This window comes from Cololabis saira, chromosome 7 (genome assembly GCF_033807715.1).
Source record: "Cololabis saira isolate AMF1-May2022 chromosome 7, fColSai1.1, whole genome shotgun sequence".
NCBI classification, from domain to species: Eukaryota; Metazoa; Chordata; class Actinopteri; order Beloniformes; family Belonidae; genus Cololabis; species Cololabis saira.
Window position 1 is genome coordinate 27,917,269 of NC_084593.1, and position 21,188 is coordinate 27,938,456.

At 39.4% G+C, this 21,188-nt stretch overlaps 1 protein-coding gene across 3 annotated transcripts in view; it reads right to left on the reverse strand.

Moving 5' to 3' along the window:
• Positions 1-500: 500 nt before the first annotated feature.
• mid2 (midline 2) overlaps positions 501-21,188 on the reverse strand; it is a 117,610-nt gene continuing 96,922 nt past the window's right edge. For all 3 annotated transcript variants that reach the window (XM_061725447.1, XM_061725446.1, XM_061725445.1), the window contains 2 exons: positions 5,438-5,645; positions 501-5,102 (listed from right to left, as the gene is read on the reverse strand). In XM_061725447.1, coding sequence (XP_061581431.1) covers positions 4,679-5,102; positions 5,438-5,645 — 632 coding nt within the window. In that variant the 3' untranslated portion in view covers positions 501-4,678. The remainder of the gene's footprint in view (positions 5,103-5,437; positions 5,646-21,188) is intronic.

Genomic DNA, 21,188 nt, shown 5'->3' on the forward strand with positions numbered 1-21,188 from the left:
GCAGGCTGCGACACATGCCATTGATAGCAGATGACGGCTAAGCAGGCGTACTCCCTCTAACGCCACCCTGAGCTCTGGCTGACCTAGCAGAGTCTGGAAACCTGTCTAAGCCATCAAGCCCTCCAGCTCAGCCCATAACCCTCTCTGTGCTTTGCATTGTATTTTAAATTATGTATGAGAGCAATCTGAATGGTAAAAAGCCCTGTTTATGTATGACATACCTCTTAACAAAGAAGAAGAATTGTGGATCTACATGTTTTCCAGAGTAAGTTGATGTGTTTAGGACCATTACAATATCTTACTATGAAAAGAATAATTCAACACTTTCACAGTATAGACAAGTGCATTATCTTTATTATATGTGTATGACGTATGGCACATATGAAATCTCCTTTGTATCCTTCTTTATGATTCACTGTGAACCAACGTCCTTGTAATGTTTTCTGCAAATGAGATAAAAACAAAACTCAGGAAGAAGTTTAACGTCAACACCTTTTTGCATGAGACTTTTTATTGGACTTCACATAAATAACATTGGTTCATATATATTTTGTTTATTATACAACTTTATATAATATATATTTCCCCCTATGATTTACATTCCTCTCTGGCTAAAAGTATCTCTGTTATATTTATGGAAACACGAAGCATTGCATGGAGGCAAAACTGCTCTTTTTGCGCTGTTTCTCGAGGTCCCAGTGCTAAAAAGGAGAGAGAGGAGCACTTTTCTCTTCAGTTGTAAAAAAAAGGAAAAGGAGAAGAAAAGAAAAACAATTCCCGAAGTTACACAAACAGAAAAGCAAAAGGAAGAATCTATTGCATTGTCTCTAGGGTATTAACACTGCACTACAAGGAGTGGGAAGCTACTGAAAATCATTCACTGTATATATTTTACAGAATTGATCTGTGGCAAAAAAACAAAAAAATAAGCACAGCAAACAATCTGATATGCATGGCAATGATGATATTGTCACATTGTTAGAATAATATAAAAAAAATTAAAAAAAAACAGAGAAGGAGAAAGTGTGTTGGCTTCACAAGAAACCTCATCAGGAAGATAAGGAAAGAGTTATGAACCTGCAGCAAGGCGGTGCCATCATGCAGTGACCCGGCCGAGCGCACTCCATCAAACGAGTTGAGCTTGTCAGTCCAGATCACAAATCAACACACGGTCATTCAGAGCCTGTGACCGACACTATTCAGCAAGACGAATGGGATATCTGGACGTCTGGTGACATTCAGTAAAATACCTGGCAGGAACAAAGCTCCCACTGTGTTATTGTTGACCTGTGGATAAACTTGAGCCATCAATACTTGCACCGTTTCTCTTAAAGGTCAGGAAGGAGATCTTTTTTTGAAGTTGATTTTTTTTTTGCTAAAATTAATTGAAATTCTTTGTACAGACTGAAAACAATGAGCAAATACTTTCATGTCAAAACAAAAAATAAGAATTACCCAGCATAACAAAACCGTTGGATTGTTTGCTGGTCTGCTTAACTCTTTTTCTTCCGTCAACAAGCATCACACTCACTTGCTTAGGAGGTGTTGCTTTGAAGGATAATCTGCTTAAATTTTTTTTTTAATTAAAAAAAAAAACTGCACTAAGTGGGACTGGATCTTTCTGGACCCCCTACCCAACCTTTAACATGTGCTGCAAGTTAAGAGCAAATACTGTGAGAGGATTTTCACTGGCAAACTCCTAGCTGGGAGTTTCACACTGATGGCCTGCTGCCACCTGGAAAAGGACCAATACGTTCACCTGCATGTGAACTAGCAAATGATTTAAATTGTGATTTAAAGTCAGTGTGTGCTCGGAGCATTCTGTCTTTGCTCTTTAACGCCAAAAAATGACATTTTATGTTAAGCACATAAATGAGTAAAATGGTCAGGAGTGATGCTTTCTTGATCAAAAGTCTATATTTTCTTTAAATGTAGTGTCAGTTAAATATAATTTCAACCTTTCCTAAGCAACGTCTTAATCTTCATAAACTACAGTATAATACACAATTGATTGTCTGAATCAGCGCCGCTACCTGAAGGTCAAACCACAGAGACTCTCATCCACGCTAGGCCTTAAAATCCAAACATAAAGCCAAAACAAACAAACAAAAAAAAAGAAAATCTGTAGTTACAGGTCTTATTTGGATAGCGATGGAGGATGGAATAATAGAGCTCCAGCCAAATAAATCAATAGAAGTCAACCAAATTAAGAAACAACATTTGACAAACTTAAAAGAATAAATTACCCAGTGAACCCTGGGATCCTAAAATGTATCATGCATTTTTTAACAACCTAACAGAACGTGACGTGTGTGTGTGCGTGTGTGTGTGTCCGTGTCTTAAAAAATCACAGACGAAAACACAATCATGCCATGACATTGCAACAGACATCAAATTTAAGCTATAATCCTCTTTGTCCCTGAAAAGTCAACAGCAGGGTGAACATCAGTTTATCATCACTTCATCAAGGTTACATATCCCATAAACATCCTCAGAATTAAAAATATCACTGTGTGATATTGAAAAAGTAACAGGGAGGAAAAGTATGTGGTTTCATTCAAATCAAAGCTCAAATGAAATAGAAAATTAAATTTTACAGCAGGGATTTTCATCTGTTGCAAAGTGCTTTGAGTAACCAGATTAAGGTGTCAATAAAGCTTTCAGTGTTTTTATTGCAAAGATTTTTTTATATTATGGGTACTATGGTAAACACATGTTATAAATATGAGTAGGAAAAGCTCAATGGGTTAAAACACAACCAGCAGTAGTGTTTCGATGTCACTTTCCCTCCCCATTACAACCCCGCCTCTCAGTTCCATCTGATTCACAACACATCAAGGGAAAATAGTGCGACTTAAAAAGTGCATCATGAATATGCTGAGATTAATAATAAAAGTAAACTTTCTTTTTTGACATAAATAACACCTTTTCCCCTCCTGTATTCAATAAATCTTATTATACAAATTGAGTAGTCATATCATCTGCCCCCCATGATTTTATTAATACAATATTTGGGAATGACATTGACCCCTCCTGGAACCTGGAAGATGTGACCCACAAATTCAAACAGAGATAATGGGCCAAATCTAGGAAGAAGATCAAGGAAAAGACTTCAGCAACGACCATCGACAGATACCAAGGATACAACACATGAACAGTGACAACTGGATATTTACAAGTCCACTCAGTACTACAGTAGCAGCTGATAAATCAAGTTTGTATCATCTGGTAAAAGCAATAAAGTGGACTTAAAGAAGACACGTTTGTGTTAAGAAAGGAAAACATTTCATTTTAAATTTTTGTAATATAAGAAAACCATGCCTTTCGCAAGTTCACAAGTGCCCTAACTGGAACATATGCAGTAATCTGCCACACTGCTCTGAGCAAATTTAGGGATTTATTTGCTTACATTTACTAAACAGCTGGCTTTTAGATTGTGACATGTAAAATCATAGAAGATAAAATCTTTTATCCTCTTGTATGCATGACTGCAAGGATATGGCTATTTTCTGGAGGGCTACTGTTCTGATAGAAATCTGCTCTGTCATGTGGGGGCCAGCACCAGTCAACTGTTCTGACTGTTGTGGGATTTTATAAGCCAACCAACTCAAAAGCTTAGCAATAAAAATATTTGACAACCAACTGACAAATTTAAAAAGAAAAAACTGGAAAAAACATTAGTATTTCTGTTGTCAAGCTAACCGTGCAAATGGTGTTGGCCATTTAATCGTAGTAAGAAATGCTATTAGTGACAGTAGCTCCTTCTCCACTTTGATCTAACCTTTCTGAAAAAAAATGTTTTATATTTATGAGTTTCATTTACCTTGAGAAATAGAGGTTAGAACTGGGAACTCAAAGTTGCACGTTTGAGTTGGAATACTGGGAAATAAATCTTTCCTAAAGTCAAATTAGCTGTTGGTGCTGCTAGCCATTGTTAGCAATATCATGTCAATGCTGTATTTGCTGCAGTAAAGTTAATGCTGTCATCCTATTTAGCACATATAGCAGCATCACAACATGCCCACTGATCAAATGTAAACACTACTATGTGTATGTCTAAATAAGCTAATGAGAATAAAAATAGACAGAGTGTTCATAAACAGTAGAACGAGCTAAGTGTTTACTTTGCAGCCACGAGTAGCGGCCATGCTGGATCCTGAAGTCAGGGAAGTTTCTCTGACTTAGACATCTGACTTTTCCTTCCAGTTGAAACGTCTGACAAGGAAACAGAAAATTCTGACTTCCAAGCACAGATATATTGCACCATTACTGTTCATATGTTGCAGCTATAAGCCTAACATGGTTGACATGAAAATGTTCACTTTTGGTCTTCTGCCTAGGGGTCAAATCAAGAGGAAAATAAAACAAAAAAGGAAGACCTCCAATGGTCCTGAAACCAGGAATCTAGCCTGATCTAATGAAAGACCCGGGCTCTGTTTGTTACTCAATGGCATCAAAAGAATTTAACATACAATTAAGTTTTCAGGTAAATAACTTGTTCCCATTCACTGATGGATATGTGAAACACAGAATAGCTACAAACTAATAAGACTAACATCATTCCAGGCTGGTGTGCATATTTCCAACACTTTCTAAGACAGTAACTCATACACTCAAGAGATTACAGCAGAACTCAGTCCCACTGTTGTCATCTGTCAGCTCCCAATCAACCTCTCAGTCAGTGGCAGGCTTTCATCCCCGTCAAGTATGGCGATTCTTGTCGGCACAGGCCCATTTGTTGCTGTTGCTGCTCTTGAAGATCTGAGCCCACTCCGTCAACAAAATCTGGGACAGGTAGCCCTGAGAGAATCATGACGGACTTGTTCCAGATCATAAAAGAGGGTACAACAGGCAGGAGGAAGGAGATTTCGAAGGTGTGAATGTGATGGGAATTCATGGCGTCGTAAAAGGACAGTGAATTGTTGTCGTAGTCCAGCAGGACCCCGAGCCGCCGCAGCTGCAGGCTGGCCTCCACCAGCATCTCCTTACCATCGTGGCGAACCATAAAATTGTTGTTGCAGCGTGAGAACACCCATGAGGATGAGTTCTTGCCGCTCCATTCGTTTTTGGGGGCTGATTTGTAAGCCACGCCGATGGCATACCTGAAGGAAGGGAACATTTTGGAACAAATTAGTTATTTGAAACAAGTCCCCCCTGTAATAACTTTACCAGAACTGTCAAACTACCAAATGCTTAGGATGCACAAGACTGGCATAAGGCCCTTTGGGTGTTTCTAGTATGAGGGGGTCTAATCCCAGCTAATTAGTGAGAAAAGGAAAAGACTATACTCTGTCTGGGCCAACTGAGTTCTGTTGTGTATGTGAGAGTGGAGTTTGCATAACAGCCTAAATTTAAACTCCCAAAAGACAGATATTTCAGTTTACCAAGCCTCCTTGCAGGCTTATATAACACACTCACGCGCAGGAATGTTTCTTACCACGTGGACGCTCCCAGCAACACCTCCCAGTAGTGGCAACCACTGTCAATGAAGACATTACCGGCAGCTCCATAGGAGCCCGTGCCGCTGAAACGCTCAGGTGTGTGGCTCTTCTTCAGAGAGCTCTCGTCCTTCTCCATGGTCAGGCAGTCATTGGACAGGCGCAGCTTCTTGTGGGCTGTCTTCGGGTCCAACTTGAAGGGCTGACCTGGAGAGGAAGACATACACGTGTGGGGAGGAGTTCTTGGACCACTGAGGCTTTTCACTGAACATTTAGCGATTCTTTTTCATATTCATCATTGTTATTTAAGATACCAAAATCTAACATTTTCTAAGTAAAAAAAATGCACCATGTAATTTAGATTTTATGGTTTGGATTTCATCATATTCAATTTAAAAGCTTAATTTAAATCAATTCATTAAGCAGCTTGTAACATAAATCAATATTTGTGTGTGTGTGTGTGTGTGTGTGTGTGTGTGTGTGTGTGTGTGTGTGTGTGCGCACTTAGGTTTTTTCTCTGGATAGAAAATGGCTGCAATGCTGCAGAGATTTCATTCCAGCATCTCATAAAAGAAAGTGTTTTCACCCATGTGGGGGTCGAGTAATCACCAGCAATATTAATATTTAGTGCTCTTTCCCACATCAGGGCTTTCCTGTGTATCAAATGTGTATAACTTGAGGCAGATAAACACGATGAGAACCTCTAGTTTATTGATTATAAAGAAAGCCTTTTTTGCTCACATAGCTACTACCAAAAAGCACCAAGAGCAGCTCGTCTCTGGACGGCAGCATCCGTGTAGGGAACCATTAGATGAAAAGATGCTGATGCTCAGCACGTCTGGCTCAGAGAGCACTGGAAGCGGGCAGAGAATGAAGTGAAGTCTTACTTATATTTTGACAGAGTTCATCCTCAATAAATTAAATATCCCAATTACTCCAGAGACCTTCTGATGGTTCCTCAAGGTCCCCTGTGGGGTCAAGGGACTTCGAAAGCCACTGCCTTGAATAATTTATTTTTCTTTCATTTGATAAAATAGTGTTATTATTACTAAGTCTGTTTAAAATAGAAGTTATTCACCCCTTCCTGAAACACAAAAACACAAAAACAAGAGTATGATGTAACACAGATGCAAAAAGGGATTGCACAATATCAGCGGTACAATTGGGCAAACAGTGTTTAACTGCCTGTATTAGAAGTTATATGTTCCCCGTCTGCCTATGTGGACTTTCTATGCCTTCTTCTCACAGTCCAAAACGCCTGTGAAGTGAGTGTGAGGGGATTTTACACTGATGTCCGAGCGTGTCTGGTTATTGGTGTGTGCGGTCCTGTGAAAGAGCCCTTGCCTGATGACGTGTTAGGTGATCTGGATCACCTCATGACCATAAAAAGGAACTAGAGAGTATAGAAAACAGATAGATATACAAAGTACCTTTAAAAGAAGAAACTGAAATCAAAGTAAATTACTTTAAACTTTAAAAAATTCCATTTAGTACACAAAAGTCCCGGAGTACCGTATTTTCCGCACTATAAGGCTCACTTAAAATCCCTAAATTCTTTCAAACATCGGCAGTGCACCGTATAACCAGGTGCACCTTATGTATGAATTTTGTTGTGCTTACTGATCTCAAACCAATTTTATGTGGTACACTGCACTCAAAAATCTGTAAAAAATGTTTTAGTGACAAAGCAGCTCCGCTGTCGTCCAAGTCGGACCTTGTTTGACTAAGTTATTATTTAGTGCTGGCAAGCAACCATCATCCAACATCTACTCAATTAGCCTACTACAATTCTAGACTACTACAACTACAACGTCAAGCCAATGTTAGGTTTTTAGCGTACACCCAATTTTCAAATCTATATCATAATCAAATTATAATCAAATATTGAAATACAACATTGTTCCAACCTCACACTAACTTGAGGTGTCCACTATCGCCGGCAACGACGAACCAATCAGAGAACAGTTATTGTGAATGAGTTTAATAAAGTTCAACTTACCAGACTACTTTCTTTTGCTTTAATATGTTTTATCATGCACCTTATAACCCCTATAAGGCCTTATGTATGAAAATAGACTGTTGATTGATATGTTTTTTCATATTCTCCTCATGAATTTCTATTCATAATAAAATAATTCACAGCAATAAGGGGAATCACTAAATGCCGTAGTTGTAACATGCTTTAACTTCTAACTTTTTTTTTCAGACTATCACTGCTCAAGTTATCTAGATGCTTTCACTGAACAAAGGCAGATGTGGGCTACAGAGCTCAATATTAGAGTTCATAACCATTATTTTAGTAATTTACAACAAGGTTTCGTATATAGGAGTGTAATCAATATGCACAAGTCAAGGTGAAGTGAAGTTGCTGGTTGCTTTATATTTTGCTGCATTTTCTACAAAGGGAAATTAGTTCAGCAGTGGTCACCAGTCAGCTGCTAACTATGCGTGTCAGTTTAAAATTACTGAAATTGTCAAGTGGGGGGAAAGGAAAAAAACCTCAAGAAGATCAAAAGGAGGATGAGCTGAGGATAAGATTAAAAATCAGAGGAAGATTTCAAGCTAGAGCAGCAGCAAAAGATGAGGATAAATAGGAGTGGGGTGAGAAGTGCTTGTAGAGAACTCACAAGTAGAAACAAAAGAGTAGACTTAAGAGGCAGGAGTCTAAACTTCAAAGCTTCACGATGCCTTTGGTGAAAAAGGAAGTCACCCAGCATTTTCCTCTGTTTCTCCAATCACACAAATGTGGAAACTAGGTGAAGGAAAAGATCTTTCGCTTCCCCTGCAGCAGGTAGTGGTGTGGTCCATCCGATGGAAACGCTTCTGTCTGACTACAACAATTCAGTTTGCAATAACACCAGTAATTTGGATGTAATGGGTGGAAAATTGAGAGGGCAAGACTAGGTAAGCGAAAGAGAGAAAGAGACTAAGAAGTGAGGAGGAGAGGAAAAGTTGAAGGGATAATATGAGAGTGTAGAATTGGCAGAGGATCTGCACTCTACCTCTCAACGTCCGTGTGTGTGTTGTGTGTGTGGCTTCTCAAAAGTCAGCTACATCCCTTCCAGACCTGACATTTAACTCTGACACCTCTCATCTCATCTCTCTGAGTGTCCCATGGCTTAATGAGCAACACAATGAGGACCCCGACTCCTCCTCTCCTCCATCTATCTGCCCTTCCCTTCATCTCTCTTCACCCATTCTTTCATTTTCAACCACTACATCCTCCCTCACCTCTCACACAGTCCTCTCCAATAATCTGCGTGGTGAATGTGTGCTACCGCGTGTGGATATGAGACGATGAGGCAAATGTGCTGCTGGCAGCCAATTACATTAATGCTCTCTCTTCTTTGAACTGCTTATCGCTGCCAGCGCAGCCATTTCCAAACACTGGGGCTCTGTCATGCCTTTCCAGGGGATGACTCCTGAGAGCCGGGGCCGGGTCTGAGGGTGGGGGAGGGGAGCTGCACGTGACACTGGAGGACATGCAGACACACACATACGCACAGCATCAACTACAGCTTACACAAACAGAGGCGTACAGTACAGTAAATTGGCAAGTGGAAATGTAAAGTGGTGGCGGATTCTTGAAAATGGAGAAAGTCAAGCATAACAAGCTCGCGCTGCAAATGGAACAGGTTAAATGCCAAACGTAGTGCTAAAAGAACGTTGAAAAAGACAGTTGCATTTGACAATTTCCTTCTGGTTTTGGCAGGTTGCCAAGTCTAATTGTTCCACATTTTCCCCGACTGAGGACTTCTGGACGTGCACTAGTTACAGTATTTAGAAACACTGCAGTTGTTGCAACCTACACTTTGTACACGTTTATCCTTAACGACTATAGTAGTGAAACTGGAGGGACAACCAGCCAGTTTTCAGCCGGAAAGAAGAAGATAGATCATTGCACCAGTAAGGATGTCAGAATTTTATCAACTAGCTGGATTACAGCTGCCTTAATTTCCCATTTTCCAGTGTGGTGCTGTTACTTGTCACATGCATGAGGTTGGGATTAGTAGAGAACGACATCCTAGCAAAATGTACACACTAGCCCTTCAGAGTGTGCACACTTGCCAAATTTTTTCTAATTTCATAATGCAATCCTTGTTTCTGATTTTTTTTCTTTTAAGACTCAAAACATGTATTAACATCCCAATTTTTCTATTTTTTTATTTGGATCTGAAGCAGAGAACGAACAAAACAAACAAACCAACCCCAATGATATATTGTATGGAGTTCTTGTGCACTTCCCACTTCTCACATGCTCTCCGGCCAATCATCCAGTTTTGTAAAGTGAAGAACAAATTCACAGCTGCTAGATGCCGTGGGATAAAAAGGAGGAGACTGACACCGCCACAGTTGCCAGCTTGATGGTCTTGTAGCCAGAGTGAGCCAGTTTTTCACATTCCCTCAGCAGTCCTTTCTGAGAAATAACTAGTATTCACAATTTCATGGACTTCTAGGACAACTATCCACCGCAGTGACCTGCAAGAGCTTGTCTCTTCAGTATGAACTCATCTCTTTGCCTTTATTTCACTTTTCCTTTACAGCTTGCACTTGCTCGCTCTGTCCTTTTGCTGTGACAAGATGCTTTTGAAAGTGTTAGAAAATGTCTGAATAATTTTTGTTTTCTACTCCCATATGACTAAAACTGTCAGATGAGATGAAAATCTGAATTTTATCTGAGTGGAGCTACAATGTTGATGCTTTGTTGACACAAAGTTGCTGCATTTGAGTCAGAATGTTCAACCTGTTTACCTGTTTTACAAAAGAGGCCTACACATATGTGAATGGGAGAAGCTTTGTAGGGAGTCTGGCTGTTTAAATATGTAGTACATAAGGGCACGGGGAGCAGAAGTGAAGTAAACAGATGTAAAGGGCTGGTGCAAAGCAGAATGCATAATGTGACTTAAGAACCCTACGGATGTATCTTAAATAAGACACTGTGCTGGTCATCTCAGTCCTCATTTCTACCTCATGTTTCCTCCCAGAATGAGTCAGATACTCATGGGTACTAGGCAACCTAAGATGTTTCCACAACGACTACCGTACACATACATTTTTAGGTACTCTACTTTGGTGTTTTCATGTTATGAGGTCCTTCTGCATGACTTTTGATATTTCTGTGCCTACAGTTGAACCTAGAACTTCCTTGTAATGAAGTCTGTTTATTTGTGGTATTTCTATTTAAGTGAGGGTTCCGGGTTTGTGGTCTGCCACTGAGCCTCCTTCTCGTTGGAGTGTAACCAGATGAACACATCTAAAGTCACTGTTTGCTGGCAGCGGCGGATGAACATGCCACGTCTGATTTCTTTTGGTGCGCTACACTAATGGCCTGAAGGCATAAATGAAGCTACGTGTGAAGTTGCACAACGTTGTCGGAAGAAATCAATTCAAAATGAGGTTCTAAATTAAATTGTGAGCCCATTTTTGAGAAAAAACATCACAGACATTTAATTTATTCTTTAGCCGAAACTGTGGTGGCAATGATTGCTGCTAAAAAAAAAAAAAAAAAAATCACAATCAGATTTTGAAGAAAACAACAATAAAGACGGGATGGGATTGGAGGCAACATATCCTGCAGAATGGATTTTTTTTAGCAGTCTCTGTGATTAGTGTGCGTCCCCTCTGCAGTATTACAGTAGTAATTAGAAGTATCTCTAGCTTTCTGCAGCGATGATAACGGCTCTCCGCTAGACTGCCTCTGAGCTGTTCATTGTTACAAACTTGAAAGTCTTAAATGGAAACTTGTAAAACACAAAAAGAAACAGCATCGGGATAAAAGGGGACAGGAGAAATAAAAGGGGCCACTGCTGGAGAAACATCTATTAAACATAATTTCAACTCATGCTTCATTTTGTTTCGACGGGACATCTGAATAACTGTCTGGATTTAAACGGTGTCAATTTTCTGCCACGCAGGGTACATGAAGATGCCTCTAAGATAGAAAAAAAGATCCATTTTGATACACAATTACTACAGGACAGACAGGACACATAGACAGGAGTGTAACAGTAGGTGCTCTCTTTACGTACCAGAAGTCTAAAAACAACCTCACACAGGTTTCAGGTTACATCCCTGCTGAGCTTACAAATCCTTCCTTAATTAAAATGTATGGGGGCCTGCCACTTGGCTGCTACATTTATGTGTAATACAGCATGTAATCCAACAGAGATGACTACTTTCATTTGGCTGAAATACAGACTTACAGCGTGAGATTAAGGATACATCAGTTATGTAAGGACCACCAGCGGGGCAGTGTTAGGTGATTAGCCAAACATCCCGGGACTGTGAGTTTAGATGCCTCCTCATTGTTTGACAAAGGATTTTTGACTCTTTCTGCAAACCTTCTAAAAACAAAGTGATGTGTGGTGAAAGCACAGACAGTTTCAGCCTTTAATGATGCAGCCAATGTCTTCAGAGAGCAGCGCTGGAGAAACAATTTTCAGTTTTCACTGTGATACGGAAGGCGTTTTTGGGCCGAGAGTTTCTGTGATGGTTTATGAAAGGATGTGATTGTTTTTTATTCAGTAAGAGATACTGTTAGTTGTGTATGTAAAAAGTAACTACTTATTAATGTGAAATCATGGTAGTAGTGCATGTACTGCACAGCGGCAATGCATATAAAATACTGCATGTTAAATGGGATTTAAACGCATTTCTGAGTAATATCAAGTTTTATTTTGTGACATACTGTACATGCAGCCTGTGGACTTGGAATAAAAAATACTCTTGCTGACTGTCATTTCAACCACCTCTCCTGTCAGTTTTCTGGCATCTTCATCTGCTGAGTGAATGAGAACGAAAACATGCAAACAATTTGGTTGACCCTAAAATGCAAATGACAAAATAGAAATGCTATCTGTAGGATGATTTATGTTAAAAGCATCAAAATGAGCAACAGCTGCCTTCATTGTCTGTTAGTGAACAACGCCCTACCCAAAAAGAAACCAACAAACAAATGTGACACCTAATCTGATCTGAAATCAGACGAGACAACTCTAAGAAAGAATAATATTCTTGTTAAAGTCAGTGCCAAAGACAAAGACACGTAACACATCCCACAAATGGAACACAGTTATCTATTTTATTCTCTGGATTTGTGCAGATGTGAAAAAATGATATGAAAAATTTAAATTTCAAGCTTCAAAAGGATGAGACCAAAGCTGATAATAAAACAGCTGTCTCACTTACTGTAAGTGTCGTATTCCTCAACTGTCTTTGATTTCAGAGCAAATCGCACTTTCTTAAGGGATGATTTTTTTTTTTTAAATGAGGCTCAAATATGTAATTTTCATTTTTAAAACTTCCATAATCTGTCCACTTTAGCAAACATAACTCATACTGGAGGAAAAAAAAGAAACACTTGTGTGGGCTGTTTAAACTGTTGCTTAATACACACTTGGACTTGTGAGTCATCTGTGTCTCTGTAACCGCAGGCTCAGTTAATGCTGGGGCTGAGAGCTTAATTGATTTTTAATCAAAATAAGGTCACAATTGTTTATGCAGCTCAAAACTGATTATTCTGGAGCACTTCACTTCAGAGTAAAAAATGTGCCAACATCTGTAAAAAATGTCTAGGACATTTTTTGGTCAAAGCTCCACAAATGTAGACTACAAAAACACTGTTTTCCACCATGTTTATGCATCCCTGTTCACGGCAGCCGGTTTCAGGTGGTACAGAGTAGAGTAGTTGCATTAGTGACTCTAATCTACTCATCTCTTCTGCCTGTTTTGAAATTGTGTTGCAACTTTGAATTGCCCACTTTAGATGTACAGACAAGACATGTCTTAAAATGTATTTGGCTGCAAAGAAAGAGATGAGGTTGTGTCGTCTCAAAGTTTTTTAGTTGGTCGTTAATTCAGTTGAATGCAAGTTCTTAAGCAAATGTTATTCTTATATAATATGTCCCCTGTAATGGTATCAGGCTTCTGTGGGGTTCATTTTACTGGCTGTTGTTCTCTTGTTTCTGAAAACAGTGTCCAATAACATGAGATCTTCCAACATCGTATTTTCCTGATTTTGTTACCTGTGCTTTGAGCTTCGGGCAATCCTGAGTCCTCGATATCACGCAGACGTCAGGCTGGATGTCCAAATGTCCATCGGCTGCCTGTACGTCTTTTAGCTTACGAGTTCAGTAACAGTCTCATACAGTTTAGGAGGAGCAGTTTCGGAGAAGCATCTCTGAACTGAACTGTGACTCCAAATTTTAAATGAAGTAGTTAAATTGGACATTTTCAGCGACTGACAGGGGCTGTCACCATTATTCTCCATTACTACAGTGGCTTTCTGGTTCTGTTGGGGGTGTCATTTCTCCCAGTAGCCTGATTGAGGTTGCTTTGTCTTCTCCTTTCACTTAATAAACTCTTCCTACCGTTTTCCTGATGGATTCTTATATGTACAATATTGCCACTTGTTTTACTTTTAACTTTTGTGTCCCCCGGAGACCACAGCTTTGCATATACAGTAACAAGCATTCCAGTGTAAAGTAATAGCGTCAACATAAATGCTAAATAGTTAGCTCGGCCCAACAACCCATGTCTCACCGCTGCTCCTTCTGCCGACTTAACGAAGCTGCAAGGCAGCATCGTGCTGGCTTTCAGAGCAATGAATGAAGAAGAATTGAAGTTCCGTATGTAAGGATTATGTGGTATAATAGACACAAATACTTACAGATCCAAATATACTAATATTTGGAAGACTCAGTAAGGGTTTGGGTTTTAAAAGTGGATTACAATCTACATAATTGAATCGCTTGAGACTTAAAGAGTTCCGTAAAATTAAAAAACTTTGTAAAATATCAAGATCACATTTGCCTACATATTAAATTCAAAAGCAGGATCCAACAGCTTTTCTCCTCCTGCATCTGTTTGCCTTAAGACATTTTTGGCTTTTCTTGAGAACATCAAATCAATCTTGTGGCATTTTAAACGCCGCATGCATCATCCTTTTCCGGATGCTATCATTAGCTTCACCTCCATCCTTTGGTCTTAATACACCTCTTCTCACATCTCCAACTGTTTACTTTAGCCCCTGCGTAAAGGCTTGAGGCCTGTCATCAGAGATGCACACTGGGTAAATATTATTGCCGGTCCTTTAACAGGAAGAAGGAAGTGTACCCCTGGGGCACCTTGGCATGTGATATTTTCAGCCTGGATTTCAGCTGCTTTCCTAACACAGCGACTAGGCTCTGACAAAATCCATCCATGCTGTAAATACACACATATCCACGCTCTCTGGGGGGTTTGCACCGTCCTTGTTTTGTGCACACATTCTGGATGCCAAATGACGAACATCGCAAAGTCAACAAAACAGTTAGTGCTTTACCGTCGGCAAAGTAGCTGTCAGAAGAAAGGCTTTGGTTTACATACAAACAAATATACACACTCAAAATAGGGACTTGTTTTTACTCGAAAACAATAGAGGCGCTAAAAGAAGACATGTTTAAGCCCAGATTTATGTGGTCTGTAGTCTTTCTTTGCACCATCCTGCAGAAGGACAAAAGAGCCTTCCCAGTGAGGGGAGGGAGATACGTCAAACCAAAGAAACCAAACGAGCAGCTTATCACTCTATCAGAAAATGAGAATAATACTGGAAACTATACACACACATGTAGAGAGAACTACATTAGACTTGGGTCTTTTCATACTTTCCTTCACATCAGACCACATTTATGTAGTGACAGTGTTCAAAGAAACCTTAAAATCATCCTGTAAAAATGCTTTTTGGGTTGGATTTGTAGCTCAGGGAATATCACATCTCATAACTGACTTCCAGCTTTGCTGGCAATTAAGTCAGACAATGGAAAGCGCAGGCTGACCACACCTGACAGTGGCTGCAATGCAGGGGAAGCACAACCCCGATGAAGACACTGAACAATAATACTGCAGTTCTGTGTACCATCTCACCTCACTCTAATTTTAGATACCCAAACTACTCTCATCTTTGACAGGAACTATGTTTCCTGTTAGTATGAATTAATCACCTAGACGGATAACCAATTACGAGCACAGACGGGGCACGAATTAACAAGAGCTGCCTTCAATAATCTGAGCTGGATCTCTAATAAGTTCTGACCAAACTCATTTGCAAGTTTAATTTAATTTATGCTAATTAAATAAAAAACAAACAAACAGAAAGAAAATGTGTTAACGTCACTGTAAATCTGACTGTGTCAGACAGGTGATGTGCTTTGGCTTTTTATACATTTTTGGAGGCTAACTACAAACTGATGGTTAATGTTTTAAAATAACAAAAGATTTAAAGTCAGAAGTTACATTCAACAGTCCTATGTGGGGTAAATCAGAGAAAAAAAATAGGCTAAAAAACTAAAATCTTTACTCTGTATTTTGATACTAATTATGTTTTACTTGTTTAAAGTCAGTATCTTCCAACATGACAAATTCCTCGACAGTTTGCATGCCTAAAAAGCAGTGCACTCATGGTGCTGATTCATGCTGACACACCCTGCAAAGAGCAAACCGGTGTCTTTTATTCACACAGACACTCTCCTCTCACTTTAAATCTGTCACTTTACTTCCAACCCTTTTCCCTCTATGAGCCTCTTTCCAGGTTCCTCCTTTCATCTCTGAAGACAGTCACATTGAAACGTGGTTGCAGTTCACTCTGAGGTAAATGCAGAGGTTCTTACAAGGTGATAAAAGGTCACGCACAAGCACACATACTACGAGCTTCTTCACCATGCTTAATTCATATGTTTTTTGAAGAAGTTGCGAGTTACTTTACATGTTAGCTGCGACCATCTAACAGCACGGTGGTGATTCCATGAAGCACGGCATTAGTGTTGCTGCTCACTTTCAGCCACTCTGGGTTAAAAGAGCAGTTGCATTAGAGTGACCTTAAAAGCTGGAGAAAGCACCAAGACATGATTTTAAATGTGGTCAGAGTCAAAGCAGCTGGATTGCACATGATGGGTCGTGAAGCCATTAAACGATTCAACGTTTCGCTCACGAAACAAAAAGGATCTAGGTGGCAGACCCAGTGAGATACTTTCCTTGTAAAAACCTAATGCATAACAGCCACAATAATTCAATTCTGAGGTTTCACTGTGTTACGGTTAAAACTGCGGATCCCTGACTTAAAAACAAAGATGAGGAGTAGGCTTCTGTATGCATGTCCAACACCTCCAAACCAAGTTAGAAAAACATCATAGAAGAAGAATTCTTAAAATGTTATATAACACAATAAAACATCATGTTTCTAGTGCAGATATATTGCACATGCAGACTTTATGTCTATTTCAGATGACACATGTAAAAGTAAGTAGTTTGCTCATGCAAGCCCCAGTAAAATGCTAAAAGATTACAGCTTTCGGTAAAAATGTATGACAACATTTTATAGCCTTTGACTTCTTGCTGCATCCACATGCCAAAGATCTCAAACCCCGCTGCAGCTGTCAGCAGTGCAGACTCTAAACTCTGGAAAATGGCTCGGCCACGTTCACACAGAGAGCTGCTAGTCTGATTGACGTTTCACTGGACAAAAACAAATCACATGGTTGTGGGGATTTAAGCCAATCACATCAAATTTTGACAGTGTATAATGGTATGTAAGTCAGAATGTATTCTGCTGAACCAGCTGAGTGAAAGACTATTACTTTTTTTTAGTTTAACAAGGAGGCTGTACAGGTTCTGGGTTATACAGCTCCTGACAGTTAATGAATGAACCAGCTGCCATTCACAGATATTTCTCACTGTCCCGCTAATTGGTCTAAAATTATATACTTGTATACATAGTTTTTTACCCTGCAACATCACCAGTCATAAATCTGTTTTGCACCGTGTGAGATAACAGACGTGGGCGAACTACAGGAGTCGTATGCTGAGTGTGTAGCACTTGGCAGTCCCGCTTTAAGTCCTCAGCTTTTAGGCCGACTCAAGAGACATCACTTCAGGCAACTGATCAGCTTTCACGCAGCTTGAGAGGTTTTACACACTTTTTACATGAATATGCAATAAACCTGTAAATAAGCTCTCATGTGTAAAGTTAGTGCAGTTCTCCTTTTAATGCTCCGGGACAGCATGTTGTAGCACATCTTCATTGTATGCGTGCATTGTTTTTATCTTAAATAGTGCATGCTTTTACAGCATGTTTTTACATGTCTTTTGAGAAGGAGGACACTTTTTTAACGTTTAAGGTTGCCGAGGTTAAAATAGCTATCTGCTGGTGAAGGTTTCAGCATGTCAAATCAATTGTCAGAGGGCAGAGATACACATATTTAGTTAACATAAAATGACACATGATGAAGAGAGAAGCCATCAAATATCCCATCCAAAGGTAAGGAAGAATCCTAAAGAAGAGTCTGAGAAAAGGAGGAGGAGTTTTATATATGGGAATGATTGAACTTTGGGGCTTTTCACACAAACGCCAACAATCTGACAAACATGTTACTTGACGGATCACAGAGGGCCGACTCCAAAAGTAAGTAACTCTCCCATGTTAAAATGTTCAGAAAAAAACATGTTTACAGCCTGGTTCAAAAAATAGTTTTGGTCTCCATTACTAGATTTCACAATTTGGCAACTGTACATGCAGTGTTTTTTTTTTGTTTTGTTTTTTTATTTGCACCACATCAGGTGAATGTATATAATGCAATAAATGTATAAATAGCTTTTGATTGGCAGTCCTCTGAGCCAATCATCACTTCCTCATCAGTCATGGTAATGCTACAAAGCTTGGCGAGGCGATCTGCAGTTTGTACTAACCAAGCGCCAGCAAAAAAGCAGCGGTGGTCCTTTCTGATTTGACCACTGAACGGATATTTGAAACATTTAGATAGTCTGCTGCAAACATTCACTTGCAGACTGTCAGCTGACGGAGCTGGTAGCCAGGCCTATCTTTTCAGATTCAGATTCAGAAAAACTTTATTTATCCCTGAGGGGCAATTGCAAAAACAACTAAGCAACATGACGTTGAAAGTACAGAATAAAACAATAAAATAAAATGAATGCAGATAAATAAGGCATGTATCATATTATCCCACGAGTGCACAGAAGCAAGAATAAGTTAGGTTTAATACTTCAGACACTTGACTCCTCCTGCTTCCTTCACATGGGTAAAAAGTGATGCCAGCTTTAAAAAGTGATTATTTTAAAAACCCTGTTCTGATTGCTTCAATTTCACCTGCAGATGAGACTCTATGTATTACATGTTGAGCTGCAATAACTTTGCATTTTACAGCCAGAAAATGTTTGCCAGCGTATCACTGCTAATGTTTATGACTCACACTAACACAGTTTTATCTTCTACAAACATATACTTGGGAGCAACTCTTTTTAAAAGACAGCCCTGTGATGATGCATGGCTTCCTAGGATGTAGAGCTTAATGTTATAAAATTCTTTGCTTTGCAGTCCTCTACCTGAAATATGACGAGCTTAAGCTAAAAGCTTCTTGGGCTTCTCATCTTCACTGAAATTTGTATTTTTTTAAATGAAACAGTTAATCCTTCCAATCTAGTCACAGACAGAAGAGCTTCAAGTACGAGGAAGGAAAAAAAAAACAGCTTTCAGCTCAAAATCTTGCCATTACAGCAGAGCCTGCACAGCAGCAAAGAGCCAAAGAGAAGCCTAATGAGACTGTCAGAATGAGAGATTTGTGATCAGTTCTGTTGTGACCCATTTTAATCCAAACGGCACACGCCTTCTTGAGATCACATGTGTCAGGCTCTTTAATCTGAATAGCAAAAATCAGCGTCAAGAAAGTACGAGACACGAGAAAGTCTTGTAGGAAAATATCTATTGTGTGGCAAAATATTACCCGCCATTTTATGCAGTGTTCACTATAGTAATCTGTGTATCCAATGTCCTGTGCTGACAAAGAGATGCAATAAAGACAGAAAACTGAACTTGTATTTTTGGTGCCTTTGATATTTTGTTTAAGCTGCTCTACTTTCTTAAACACTTTAAACCCAAACTGCAGCTGTGTGTTTGTATTATTTCTCTATCTTTCCTTCACTGTCAAATCTTGACAGCTTTTGAATCCTTCTTTATAAGGTCTTTGCTTTAATTAATGCGCAAAAGACATGAGTTGGGTTTTCCACTCATTTTTTCAGAGTGTGGTTTCATTTCCACCGCAAAAGACGTGTGAAGAGACACAGAGACAACCAAGGTGCAGATGCTGTAAAAAAAAAAAAAAGAAAACCTTGTGGATAGAAAAATGGAATGTTTTCTTGGTATTTTGAGCATCACAGCAGGGGAAAAACCTGTTTGCCAATCAGCAACTCAGAATCTGGACCAGTGTTGCATGTGGGTGGACAAGCTTTTCCCCGTCACAGCACCAGCTGCAAGACGAAAGGGGGAGACAGTGGGAATTATCTGCACAACTCTCCACTATTACACATATTAAATAATGCCTTTTGCCACACAGTGTGTTCTATATTTTCTTCTCAATTAAGAATTCTGTCTGCTTCTTTTGCAGAAAGTCTCTCAAACCCCTCAGCTATTGAAAATGTATGCTATTAATATTTTTCTTCTGCTCACATGCACATACATCCATATCTCTTTAATGCTGATATGCACAGAGGCTCAGACATGAGTTTGTCGGTATGGACTAATGGGACTCAGACCTGAGAAGATTGATATTGCACGCTGTACCTTGACTTTCTAAATGTCCACACAGACCACCATGTTTATTTCCTTTTTTCACCATATTTTTTTCCAGTTTTTGTAGTGATAACCAGTTTCTTTCTTATCATCTTTTTTTTTGGTACATCTTTAGCCAAAAAAATGCACTGAACTATTATATCCTGTCAAGGTTGTGGTTGAGAAGGACCCAGATGCAGGAGGCGAGGAGGCAGGAGTTCTAAAAAACTGTGATTTATCAACTTAAAAAATTGCTCAGAAAGCTTGATCTATACAAAAGGCTTGACGAGACACCGGTGCAAACAATCAGGGCATTTGGGAACAAGGGCAGTCAAGACAGAACTGAAACACAAGGACAGGGGGTTTTAAAATAAAACCGGAACCTAAATACCAAAACTGTGAAAAACCATGACATATATTTCAAATTAGCCAGATGTTTAGGAAAAGTATTGTACTACTTATTTGCTCTTTTTTTAAATGTTTCTAGACATTAGATACATATTACATGTACATATACTGGCCTGGCCAGCCATACACATTCACTTCACTCTGGTTCCCTCACATTCACAGATTTTTCACCAGTACAGAACGTACCGATACAAGCCCTAATAACCAAAAACCAAGAGCCACTAATGGAAGCAATCAAGATGCCAGTAAAAGATCTAATAACACCGTGGATCAACAAGTTTTTACCGCAAAACAGAAAACGTCATTCGCCAGCATTCCCACTGCACGTCATTCTGGATGTGTTTAGTTGATACTCGCATGGCTGTTGCTCCACTTACATCCCATGGTTTATTTCTCTGATTGGTTGTGTGCCTATCCAATGACATCTACAGGAAGTTTCTTTTTGAGTCTGTTGGTGCAGGCCCTTGCAAATCCCAGTGACACCCAGAGGAACCAGAGGAATTATTTATATTGAAGAGGAAAATCATTAGGATCAGTATCTGACTCCATTCTGACTTTGTTACTATCTATAAAAAAAAAAAAAAAAAAATCAGGTAATTTCTGCATTACGTGGTAATATTTTTCATCCCCCTCAGAGATGGGCAGTGGCTGCTGGCCGTGGCATTTCATTCAGGGGGCAGTCTGAGCTGCACGTTACTTTGAAAACAAGACGCTGGAGATAGTTTGAGTAACTTTATACATAGTTT